At 41.2% G+C, this 12,776-nt stretch overlaps 1 protein-coding gene across 1 annotated transcript in view; it reads left to right on the top strand.

Annotated features, from left to right (window-relative positions):
* Positions 1 to 2,448, top strand: part of LOC311434969 (uncharacterized protein) — a gene marked incomplete at its 5' end in the record, with an annotated part of 194,717 nt that extends 192,269 nt beyond the window's left edge. Inside the window, one exon of the mRNA XM_084515507.1 lies at positions 1,074 to 2,448. Within this exon, the coding sequence (XP_084371633.1) occupies positions 1,074 to 1,125 (52 nt within the window). The 3' untranslated portion in view covers positions 1,126 to 2,448. The remainder of the gene's footprint in view (positions 1 to 1,073) is intronic.
* Positions 2,449 to 12,776: the final 10,328 nt, after the last annotated feature.

Here is a 12,776-nt window from a genome sequence, read left to right as displayed (position 1 = left end):
ACGTGCTAGCTGAAGAAGTGGAGGCAAGCTAGCCAGAGCCGCTTGGAGAGGGCAGCCACACTGCCCTCTGGCTTCTCCTGAGTCTGCTCAAAGAATGAGGAAGCACACGGATAACAGATTTCTTGTGAGACATGGAAAGTGTAGGTGAAGCAAGTTCTACAAAGAATTTCAAGCTCACACAGGGAGGTTTTCTTGGAAAGAAGCTTTTTCTTTGAGTGATAATCAGATAATCCCAGCATTGGCAGGAGATGTAGAATCTCACCCACCCCCTGACACTGCATTGTTTGCAAAGGGAAATTTCGGTGAGGAGAGAGGAGGGAGGAAGAAGAAGCATCAAGCTGGCTGCTGCTGAAGGGATAGGTCCAACTTGACATGATGCACTGCTGCTGCCACAAGTCAGCCAGTATTGATTCTGCCCCACTGTCTACCTCAGAGCATGGTAAATGTTCTTCCTTTCCCTACTGCCAAGGACTTGTTTGCTAATGGACTGCTGACAGATGGATGAGAACATTTGTTTTATTTTTCTCCTTTTCTTCTCTGCATTTTTAAAAAAATCCCCATGTGAAGAAACAAATGCCATCCGTTCATCCATTCCTCTGTGATCTAATGAAATGTGGGCATCTCCCTGTTGATTCAAATAGCCCTTTTCAAAGTGAAAAATTAATAATAATGATAATAATAGTAATAATAAAAACAGCTATGATCTGTTTTGTGAAATGGAACAACATGACATTAGGCTTTCTTGTATTTGGTGCATTTGGTGCAAGAAATCCAGTCATGTAATGATCTTGGGCACATCAGAGCTGTGCTCCATGTCTGCTGATAACCAACAGCAAACAAGAGACTACTGCATCAGTAAGGCAAGGACATGTAATCATTGTGTCCAAGGCTTTAGCATAATGTCTAGGTAGGAAACCAAGGCCAATACATGAGCAAAGACATAATTTAGCTGCAGGGTTACACAGTGATCTTCCATCTTTATTTCTCTCCTTTTTTTTTTTTTTTTTTTTTTTTTTTTTTTTTTTTTTTTTTTTTTAGTGTTCATAATCACATTGACTTTTCTTCTTCTACAGGTCATTCAGAGACGTTCTGGGCAGCAATGCATGTGCCCATGCAGGGTGCTGAATGTTCAGAGGCTTGTACCCATCTTCAGTGTGGTGGAACTGCTATGCACAGGCAGAACATCTGCCTAGGATCCAGACTTTCCAGCCATATCTTCTTTCTCTGCCCAGAAACTCTGTCCAGACATGATCTGAAAAATACATGTCCATTTGGCCTGGATTTGTAGATATTCAGCAGTCCAGAAGGAGTGATATTTCCAGTCAGAAAATGAGACAAGATCAACAAAACCCAGACACATGACAGCTGTATCTCTTCCAACACAGATGGACTGGATGCGTACTCCCTTGGAAGACACTTTCATCTCTATACCTCAGTTCCAACAACTTTTATTATAAACTAGAGCCCATTGTGTCAATTCGCACTTGTTTCAGCAAATTTCAGCTCAGCCTTGCTTCTAGGCTTCCATTCGTGAGCCCTGACAGTCATCCAAGGAAATTAATCTGTGTTGCCTGACTGCAGGGTCTAAAAAAATTAAAGAAACCCCAAAAGCTAAGTAGTGGTCCACATGCAAATGTGATGCCTAAAAAACATGTAAGGGATGTCCATGTAAGGAAAGAGAATTAGTGACCAACCTTAAATCCATTGCTGATGATGACTCAAAAATGAAGGAACAGGAACACAGATCAAGTAGATAGTGGTTCCTAAAATGTTCTCTGGAACAGCAAACCACACTGAGGAATCCAAGCACTGCAAATGAGGCACTAAGCTGCAGTTTGACTAAGCTGTCCTGATTTGCGGCAGAAGAGATGCTTTCCAGGAGCATGTAGCTGTCACTCTACTCCATCAGAAAGGCAGTCATAATGATAAGGCAGCAACCTCGCTCCCTACATACCCCAAATAACAGTTCAAAACAAAAATGGAGTAGCTGGATGTTTTTTTTTTTTTTTTCATTATTTTTTTCCTCTCAGTAGCCACATAAGATATATTAGTAGGATTTTGTTTGTTTGTTTTTCATTCGTGTCTCAGTGACATGCAAAATTAAGGATATAATTCCAGTCAGGCAAATGGCAGTTGCCAGTGCCAGGAGGAGAGAAGTTCTTACAAGATAGTGATTTCATAGATCCTTACAGTTGTGTTTTGTTTATGGGCTTGTTGTTGTATGGCACATAGAAGATACTGGTAATAATCCCCCCAAATTATGTTTTTATGATTTGGAGTACTCCATGTGTTATTTATGTCAGAATCAATAGAACAGTTTATATGACAAAAATAAATAAATAATAAAATGTTGCAACAGTTAATTCAAATACAGAAATTTGTATGCAAGTGGAACTGATCAATCCAATAAAAATGATTGCCAAGATTCCTGAGTCTTACAGAAATACTTTCAATAAATACATTTTTAATAATAATAATAAAAAAAAAGGAAATTAAATATATAACAGCATAGGATTCAAATGGAAAGCAAACCTTTTCTGAACAAGTGAGGAAAAAATCTACACTTCAATTAAAGCCTGCTTTTATAAATTTATTGAACCAGTATGGATATTTTCATAAAGAATAGCATTTATTATTTAATTCCAGATTGTTCACTCAGATCCCTTTTATCTATGCAGTTGTTTGAGGGAGAAGTATCTAACTTCATGGTAGTTTCTTCCTAGACTTAGGCAAATAAGGCACGTCTTTAAGCTTGTACTGATGGATCTTCACAACAAGATCTTACTGCTTTCACTTGCAAATTAAAAAACCCCAGGCCCTAGCTAAGGTAGCATTTGTAGAAAGTAGTAGTCTCTCCAGCTAGAAACCCTTGCTCACCTTTTCTGACATTCTAGGAATATTTGTTCAGAGAAGGGACACATGGGAATAGTGTTTCCTTTCCCTCAGCACTCCTTTAACTCATCAATGTGCAGTCAAATTCAACCTAATGCAGGTGAGTCTGTAAGAAATCTTGTCTTGTGTCAGAACAGCTCTGAAATGCCAGTCTAAGAAGAAGACTATATATAAAAAAAAAAAAAATAAAAAATTAAAAAAAAAAGAGGCTATAGCAACAACTGTCTGCACTCAAGAGAGTCATCCATCACTGGAAAGCAAAGCACATAGTTAGCTGGTGCTCACTTGTGTCAGTATTAGTATAAAAGAAACCGAGCTTCCACAGAAGGACAGGACAAATTCCACAGAAGGAGAGGACAACTTCAGATTTGGGTGATAAAACTCTTTCTTCCTCCTGACTATGGCAGGGACAATTTGATACCAGGACTGCTCTGTTCTAGTCATTTTTAAATCACAGTTGGTTTCATTCTAACTTCAGAGGTTAGGTTATGGCATAACTGGGTACATGGTGGAACAGTAATTGTCACCTGCAATGTGCCATGGCCTTTCTGTGAAGCACAGAGGCACTTGCCTTACTGCAACTGTATCTGTAGCTGATCAGAGGCAATAACACTGATGTTCATTATGCACACGATATCTGTTGTCTTGCTGTACTCAAACTTGTGTTTTAATGGCCTGCTTACACATCATCTCTGGGTAGATGGGGAACACTTGCCAGAGGGTGCTCACATCATAAGATAAAATGGTCATTCTAATGCTCAGGCACAGGTTTTTTTTTTGTTTGTTTGTTTGTTTTGTTTTTTTTTTTGGTTGTTTTTTTTTTTGTTGTTGTTGTTGTTGTTTTTCTTATGCTATAGATAGATTCAAATGACTGTCTGCTGGCTTGCCAGATAGAAATAAATTTCATACATTAATAATTGCTCATAGAGAAAGAAGTCCTCACTTAAGTTTCTTAGACAAATATATTGGCTTCATAAATAGTTCCCAAGCTATGATCTGGCTGGAGGTATTCAGTATATATGGGATCAGTTTTTGAAATTATAATTTCAGAATATGGGCTCACCTTTTGCCTGAAATGTATAAACCTGTCTGTGAACCCAGATAAAGCATCCTCCAGTTCACTCACCTCAGCTCCATTGCTTGTTGGTGAGAAAGGCAAAATAGCCTGGTTACAGATCTGATTGTTGTGGAAACCATTTCATATAACCATAGAATCATTAAGGTTGAAAAAGACGTCCAAAGTCATCTAGTCCGGTAGTCCACCTACCACCAATATTACCTCCTAAACCATGTCACTAAGTGCCACAGCTACCCTTCCCTTAAACACCTCCAGGGACAATGACTCCACTGCTTCCCTGGGCAACCTGTTCCAATGCCTAACCATTCTTTCTGAGAAGAGGTTTTTCCTAATATCCAATCTGATTTCTCTCATCTACAGCAATTCCCACATCTCTAGAGAATTATGACTATTGACTGTGCAATAATTACACTGACATGAACAAAATCATGGATCTGAGACCTCCCCACCACAATCACAAACCCATGATGATGGAGACAAAACAAGAAATGTTGCTACTAGTCACCATCAGACAGACCTAGGCTTGCGTATTTGTGGTGTATATGAAATGAATGACCTTTGGTGTGACACATGCTTAGTCATTAATGCACAAAACCCAGTCATCTACTTCTCCTACATTACCAAACTGTTTTCGTATTCCAGAAAAATAAGTATTCCTATGAAGTCATTCTTCCCAGGCTGCTCTCTCTTTCTAGATTTTATTACTTTCAACCTGGTACCAAAACTTTGAACAGCAACATACGAAAAGCAATCATTAGAGACATATTTAATTAACCCCTAACATTTAGACTCACAGGTACAAAAGTAATCATTCCTGACGTCAAGGTTGCCAGTGACATATGGCAGCATAATGTAGGTCTGTGTAGAACAGAAAGAAATGAATGTCTGAAATGAGTAATCAAGCTCACAGTGAGAAATAGGTGCAGTAGTTTGGAAGATGAGATTAACCAGTTATCTTTTGACATAACAGTATCATTTTTGTGGGCTATTTCTCTATCAGGGAGAGCCAGAACAAATTCAACAGCCTGACGTTGACCATAACCAGAGAGGAATATGCCCTTGCTAAAAGTATTTATTTCCTCCTCTGAAGCTTAGTGATGTGCTCCATGAGATTCAGATCCAATAGAGCATCAAGGGGGTTGTATCTGACGTCAGTTTCACAAAAGCAGCTTGGAGAAACACTTTGATTTTATCTTCCAAAAGAAAAAGATGTTATTACAAGACCTCAAACTCCACTTCCACTCATGTGTGCAGTAACTCATGTCAAAGTGTTACCAATACACATTTGATTTTTTTTTTTATAATTCTAACCATGTTTACATTTCCCAGATTTTCTGATAGTAGGATGTTAGTTACATATTTTTCCATGGATTTTTTCCATCAGAAAATTGTGCCTCTAAAAAGCTCAAGGTTCTATTTTTGTGGAATTTTAAAGAGGAAAAAAGTACTAAAATCTTCATTTCAAGAAGATTAGTTTCCTCATTTTGACCTGCAGGTATATTGCAGATTACTGTTTTCATGCTGCTAATAAATTTAAACATTAAAAAAAATAAGTAAAATAAATAAAAAAAGCCGCAACTTTATTGAAACTGATACCTGGTATTTCTGACATAACCTAAAAAGGTTTTGTGCCAATGATTTAAAATTGTGAAGTTTTATTGTGCTTTGGAACAAGAAGACTCATTGGCACAGTACCATAACATTCCCTAAGGGAATCATCCACATTAACCACAAACACAGATAAAAATTTCTCAAGAGCAATCTCTATATGTTTTGCTGACCACAGAACACATGGAGGTAAAATGTCATGCATTAACCCATTTAATAAATGGTTTCAAATTATTGAAAATACCAAAATTAAAACTCTAGATTCAAAGCCCTGGAGCCTGGGGAGCTGCAGATGGAGAGCTGAGACCCAGCAGCTACTCGGTGTTCCACAGACAGCGCTGACGTTACGATGCAATCATCTGATGTGACAGGGATCATATGCATTCCCAAAAGCAGCTCCTCGGGCTTACAGTCCTTGAGCAGTCATAAAAATAAAATGTCTCTTGAGACATTTCAAAGATAAGGTTGGAGAGAAAAGGGCCATGTGGTTTGCAACGCTCTTAGATAAATCCAAAGTAACCTTCTCCTCCCATGACGCACCAAGATCATCCATAAGGCATCCAGTTCTCTTCATGGCAATGGACAGCCATGCTGCTCCATGGGAGAAAAATAGAAAGTATTTGAGGCCTTGCCACTTTTGCAGGAAAATGGATGTTTTCATGAAATATGCACCTTCACCCCTACGTCAGCAGCTTCTACCCCACAGGAGGATGGCCTCCTGTCAACATCCTGTCTCTGTTAGAAGGATCACAGACACTTTATGGAAGATTTACACAGCTTTGTCAGTTTGTGCCTTGAGGGCATCTGGTGTTTAGTCACACAATCCTGTGAAGGAGGCCTATTAGGCCCCCATTCTGCCAAGTTTGCTGCAATTAGTAGCGATGCTCCCGGGATCACGCTCTGAGATGGCGTTTTCTGTTCCTCTGCCTTCCCATTCCCACTTGGACATCCTCCTCCTGCCCTCAGCAGTACCAAGCGCCATGGCAGGGGCCATCAGGAGAAGGGAGCCCCGTGCTGCCCCACCAGAGCTGGTGGTGCTGGTGGGGCCGTGCCATGCGGGTGCCCCCGGCATCAGCCTGGCGGCGCTGCTGGTTGCAGGAGCAGGGTGCGGCAGGCAGGGCTGAGGCGTTTGATCTGAGATCAGAGGTGGGGAAGGAAGCGAGGCCTCACTTCAGTTCCCTTGCCAGCTGGGGTGGTTCATCCCTGCTTGCACCCGCAGCAATGAAAATCGGCATTTACATAACACTGGCGGTTCACCTTGGAAGCACTCTGACGGCATGAGCGAAGCCTGTCCTGGATGAGGTGGGGGGGACACTTTGTCTGCCAGAGGGGAGCTCCTGTCTTTTTTTCTGGGGGGATGGCAGCTCAACCCACCGTGAGGAGCTGAGGATAACACAGCACTGGGGGTAGCACCCACTTGCCTTGGTCATTGCTACAAGCAAAGAATCCCCTAGCCACTTAGGACTGGAAAAGCTGATTTAAAGTGGTCCCAAAGCAAACCTGTCATTTGCCCCCTCCCACATCGCACATAAAGAAAACCTTGAAATGTTGTTCCTTTTGCTTTTCTTTTCCGTTTTCTTTCTTTTTTTTTTTTTTCTTTCTTTTTTAAATTTTATTTTTCCATAATCCAAATATTAAGTCCTGGCTTCCTTACTTCTGCTATAGGGATCTTCAGAGGGCTGGGAAATGTGGGGAGCTGTGGCACTGCAAGCATCAAGTAGCAGAATCCTGAGCAATGGGAATATATTTCATGTGAAATGCTGCTTGTGTTAACATCTCTTCAGCACAAATGCCTGTAAAAACACTCAAGGGACGAACTCTCTTTGTGGAAATTTCAATATCACTGCCTCTTTCTCAGAAGGCAAGAAAGGATTCCTTTCCATAATGGGAAGGAAAAAGAGTGCAACATTCTGGATATTTCTGAAGGAGAAAAATAAACTTACACTATTTCAATAGAAGTCTTTAAAATATCAACATTATTTGGAATGTGGTCTGTATGATAAATTTGTATATACACGTAGATTTATCTACATATATATAGAGAGATATGCCTCTATGCTGTGTGTAGATGTGTCTATATTGACAGATGGAGATATTCAGAGTATAAAAAGGAAGCACATAGTACAAGTGTTAGGGGACAGCGTGAAATATCATAGGACACTGGACTAGAAATCACAAAACCTGGAGTTAAAGCTTGGCTATTCCACTGAGTTTTGGTATCATCTTGCAGAAAGCGCTTTATTTTCCTGTGTCTCTTTTTCACCGCTCTTCTTCATCTGCTTACACTGTATCTCTGAGGACTCTCAATTGCCTTGTGTTTGTACAGAGCTTTTCACCATGGAGATCTCTAGGTGCTGCTACCATAATCCTCAGAGGTTCAATCCAGTTCTCTTTTAGAGGTCTGTCGGTAAATCTGGGAATGCAAAAGAGGTAAGTACATTCCCCATAGACCTAACAGCTTCCAGATTGCAAGTCTAACAGTTTCAGTTCCCTCTAATTTACAAATGACTGTACTTTGAAATGTCAAATTTCAGAAACATTCAAGCAAAAAAATATGTGTCTAGGTAAGATTTAGAAACAAGCAGCAAGTGCTTGTGCCCTTATTGATCGCAGACTTTCCCATTCTGTACCTCCGAACTAAATCAGTAAAAACTTTTTTTAACAAGACCAAAATGAGAAGGTTCCCACGTCAAAACAGAACTATCAAGACAAGTGGGTTTTGCAGCACAGTCCCGGCCAGCAGGCTGATTTAATTGAGGCTGGTTTAAAGAACTGATAGTGGGTAGGATTTTTCATCATGACACAAGTCTTTTTGCTGGTATATCTCAGGAAGATGATTCAGTAGGATTCAGCACCAGCTATTAGCTAGCTAGTATGCTTATTTAATTATCATTAAAAAGGAGAGAGAAAGTAGGAGTGTAACTGTGCAGCAAGCTCTTGCTAAGTGAGCATCAGGAACCCACCAGAGTCACCCACCTCCTGTTCTGGGCAGGCAGGTAAGCTCCAGCCTAGTTTTTTGGTGGAAGTGGTAACTTCCACCAGCCTTGACTGGGTGTGGATGGAGACAGTGATCTCTGAGTTCTTCCAATGCCCATCCTCAGAAGAAAGCGTCAGAGAAGTAGTCCTTCACCAACTGAGCCAGTTACCTAAGCAAGAGCAAGGAAGCAGTAAGGGAAAGAGAGAAGAGAATGGTTCGCTTATATAAGTATTTAATCCCCAGTAACGATGTGCACATTGAAAGAATTTTCTATTAGATAGGATATAGAAGAAACGGGGGATTTTATTTTTTCTTTAATGTATTCTTTCTCAATGCAAGGAAAGCAAAGATAATGGAGCATTTACCCAACTGCATTCTGCCCAGCTATTTTCCATCTCTTAAAGGCTAAGATATTTGAAACCTAGTGGTCTGACTATGACTATGGATTTCATATTATAACTACTTTAAAAATCCCTTCAGGTATTTAAAATTTAAGCTGTCAAAGACAGTGAAGGTAGAGTGAAATTTGTTTGTTTTTATGTGTATGTGTTTTCGATAGGGGAATCAGATGTTCATTGTGATTCAGGCATGATGCTTATTAGAGCACACTGGAGTAAGAAAATGTACTATCTGCAGATAAGCAGTTCAGATCTAACAACAGACAATTCATTCTTTGTATTGATTGCTCCTCTGAACATTTTCTGTGAGGAATGCATTTTCTCCATAAAATAAAGAATAAAAAACTAACAATATGTATCTTCAAAACAGTGATTGTACATCACTGAGTGGGGAATGGCATAGATCAGTTTTTCCAAGATACACAGAGGGAGACAAATCATTGCTCCTACTGGAGAGCTCTGCTTGAAGTGTCATCTGCATTTGCTTTGTGGTTTGATTGAAACATCTTAATTTCTCTTGGAGTACCTCCTAAATTATTTTTATTCAGAGTAACTGTAATATCACCAAATGATATAGGCAAAAAAGGAGCTAGCATATGCCCGTATCTTTGTGTGTATATAGATGAATATGTATGTTCTGAATAGCAATATATAGTGCCTTAATGCAAGAGGGGATTAGAGGTTAAGATAACACACATCAGGGGGAAGAATACTACCTAATTTACTGATACAAAATGTATTCATTCTCTAAGGCCAGATACGGTGATGAAAAAAAAATGCAAGGAAAAAAAAAAAAAAAGAAAAAAGAAAAAAAAAAAAGCATACATACCCTGTATCTTACCCTACCTTATGGTAGCTTCTATGATGAAGACCAAAAAGAAACCATCCAAAATTCCACCCAAGTCTCAGACTAATTCAGAACAGTATGCACGCGCTTATCAGGTTAAATACATTTAAAGTGTTGGCAGTAGCCCTCTGCAGAGCTCAAACTGGCTCCCTCATCTGTCTAGCTTCTACCTCCAAGCCCACTTTCAGCCATGCTGCTGGAGCCCTTCTCTTGACGAGCTTCTCTGGAGCCCCCAGGCAGTTCCTGCACCTGCTCTGTGAGGCACTGCTCGGAGCAGCTCATCAGACAGCAGCCCTGACCAGCACAGTATTAAGTAGCTCGCTGCTTGAAATGAGTTTAAACACCCAAGGAGTACACTCGGGGAAGTGTCCATACCCCTGCCTTGTGAGCCAGACAGGGAGCAGAGGAGCATGGCATCAGGGTGTCACCCTGGACACCTGAGTAGCTTTCATTCCAGCTCATGAGGGTGCCCAGCCTGAGGCCAGGACGTCCTCTCCTTTGCCAAAGGCAGGAGGAGCTTCTTGGCAGCTGAGGAAAGAGGGAAAGAGCCAAATACCAGCATGGGAGAAAGAAAGCAAACCTGTGGTAGCTTCCAAGAAAGTTTTGGAAGGTGTCGACAAACTTTGGTGAAGAATTCAAACTTTTTGCCAGAAGCAGAACCTCCCCTGTTCATGGCTGGGTGCTCTTTCCAGGCTAGCTTCCTGGTCTGCAGGCCAGCACACACACAGTCATTCTCTCCTCTGCTGGAGCTCTTCTCAAAGGCAGCCATGAGAGCGAGGCCTTTGCAGACACTTTAAGTGTGCCAGCTTTTTGTGATGGGTCTGTGTTGCACAGAAGGTTGGGCAGTAGGGGTTGGTCGCTTGGTCACTAAAGCGAGATAAGACATTTTCACTGTAACCATCCAAATCAAACACTGGACTCTGTTCAGATAATCTCCCTGTTACTGTCTCTCTTGATTAACAGCACAGAGGAGCTTGAACTGAAAGAAAACAAGACGGCACGAGAGAGAGAAGTCCTCCCTTTGCTTTTAATCTGCATTTTAACAACTTTGTTTCTCCACCATCAGCAGCACCATATTCCAGGCAGACACAGATCGCCTGGTCTATCCCCCACTGCCTAACTGCCCAAGTGCACTAAAGCCTGGGGCAGGGAGAAAGAGCTCCCACAGTCCTCCGAAAGAGAAGGGACTGCCCAGCACCAGAAGCCAGCACCTGCCTTGAGACTCGGGTGATCTCACCCAAAAAGAAAGCTAAGCAACATGCTGAGGAAAGAACCTACCTATGAAGAGTAGGGTATACAAAAATAAATAAATAATAAATAAACAATAAAATAACAAACTGTCTTTCAGATTAACTTTTCTAGCTTGTGACAGGGTTCCTAACAAGCACATCTCACAGAAAGACTCCAAGAGACCTGGGGAATGCATCTGTGATAAACGCTCTGTCTGAAGGTCAGAAAAGACCAATCTGCCACCAGGACAGGTTCTATTATAGAAATAAATGTGAAAAGAAATGGCAAAGTAGCTGGGAATAATTGGTTTTGAGGGGAAAAGTTTTGCTACAGCAAGGTTTCTCTTACACTTTTATACCTGAATGCAAAAGTTTTTAAGCAGTTTTTGAGAGGGTCCTCAACTCTTAATGTTGTTACCAGCCAAGCTCAGCTTAGTAGGATTTGGTGAATACAAGGTCAGGGGTGTCCCAACAGTGATATCCAATCCCTCAAACTGATGCTGACATACATAACACCTGAACATCCCCTGGCCAAATATGTGATGGTGTGTGGAGCATGGAAGACCTTCTGACATCAAATTTTTACCAGTACTCTAAGGAAGTTTCACTTCCAATACTTTCTGTGTCCACAGTAAGGAAAATTTAAAAAATCCTCCTTCTTACTCTTAACCTTCTCCCATTTTTTTGAGTTTGGGCAAATGGATAACTAGACAAGAGATGCAGGGCACAGTGGAGTACCTGCCAAGAGTGCTAGCAAGCACAGTTAGAGGGTGAGTCTCCCACAGATGAACAGCTGGTTTTAAGCCAGCTCTTTCAGCATTAGTACCACACAGAGCAAAAAATACAGTATTAAAGTCCTTTCTCAGCGACATAACAGATGTTATTTTCAGTGTTTTCAGCTCTGTCCCTGAGCTCCCCCTGCAACTTTTCCACTGACCCTCTAGCATGACCTTTGTAAACCACTTCACCATTCTGTTCATCTGCTTCTCTCCCCACAGTCTGTGTTTGGACTGCAAGCCCTGCCCGGTAGTGAGGGTGCACCTAGTAGCCCCTTATATTCTGGGGAGATTCTAGAGACCCCAAGGGACTGGTTTGGTGGACACGATTTAGTCTAACTTGTGTTCTGAGTGAACACAATCATAGAATCATTAAGGTTGGAAAAGACCTCCAAGATCTTCTGGTCCAACTATGCCCCTACCACCAATGTCACCCACTAAACCATGTACCTAAGCATCACGTCCAACCTTTCCTTGAACCTCCCCAGGGACGGTGACTCCACCACTTCCCTGGGCAACCCATTCCAATGCCTGACTACCCTATCTGAGAAGAAATTTCTCCTAATTTCCAACCTGAAATTAAAAGCACTCATATGTTTTAGGCTTTTATAAGCTTAAAATGGCCAAAGTTGAGTTTCTACAAAACTGAGCAACTAGTTGCCTGTGCAAGTAGATGAACCAAGGCAACTACAGGCCTTACATCCATCCCTGGTAAGGTGATGGAGCATCTAATCCTGGAAGCCATTTCCAGGCACATGAAGGAAAAGGAAATCAATAGGAGCAGTCAGCATGGATTTACTAAGGGAATGCCTGACCAACCTGAAAGACGTCCATAATTAAGTAACTGGCTTGGTAGACTGGGGAGCAGTGGATAATATCTACCTTAACTTCAATTAGACTTCTGATACCATGTCCCACAATATTATCATAGAGAGTGTATGGGTTGGATGAGTAGACACTCAGGGGAACTA

This window comes from Aythya ferina, assembly GCF_964211825.1.
Source record: "Aythya ferina genome assembly, chromosome: 1".
In the NCBI taxonomy this organism is placed as follows: domain Eukaryota; kingdom Metazoa; phylum Chordata; class Aves; order Anseriformes; family Anatidae; genus Aythya; species Aythya ferina.
The sequence above is the reverse complement of the archived record's forward strand: the minus strand, read 5'-3'. Positions and strand labels throughout refer to the sequence as shown.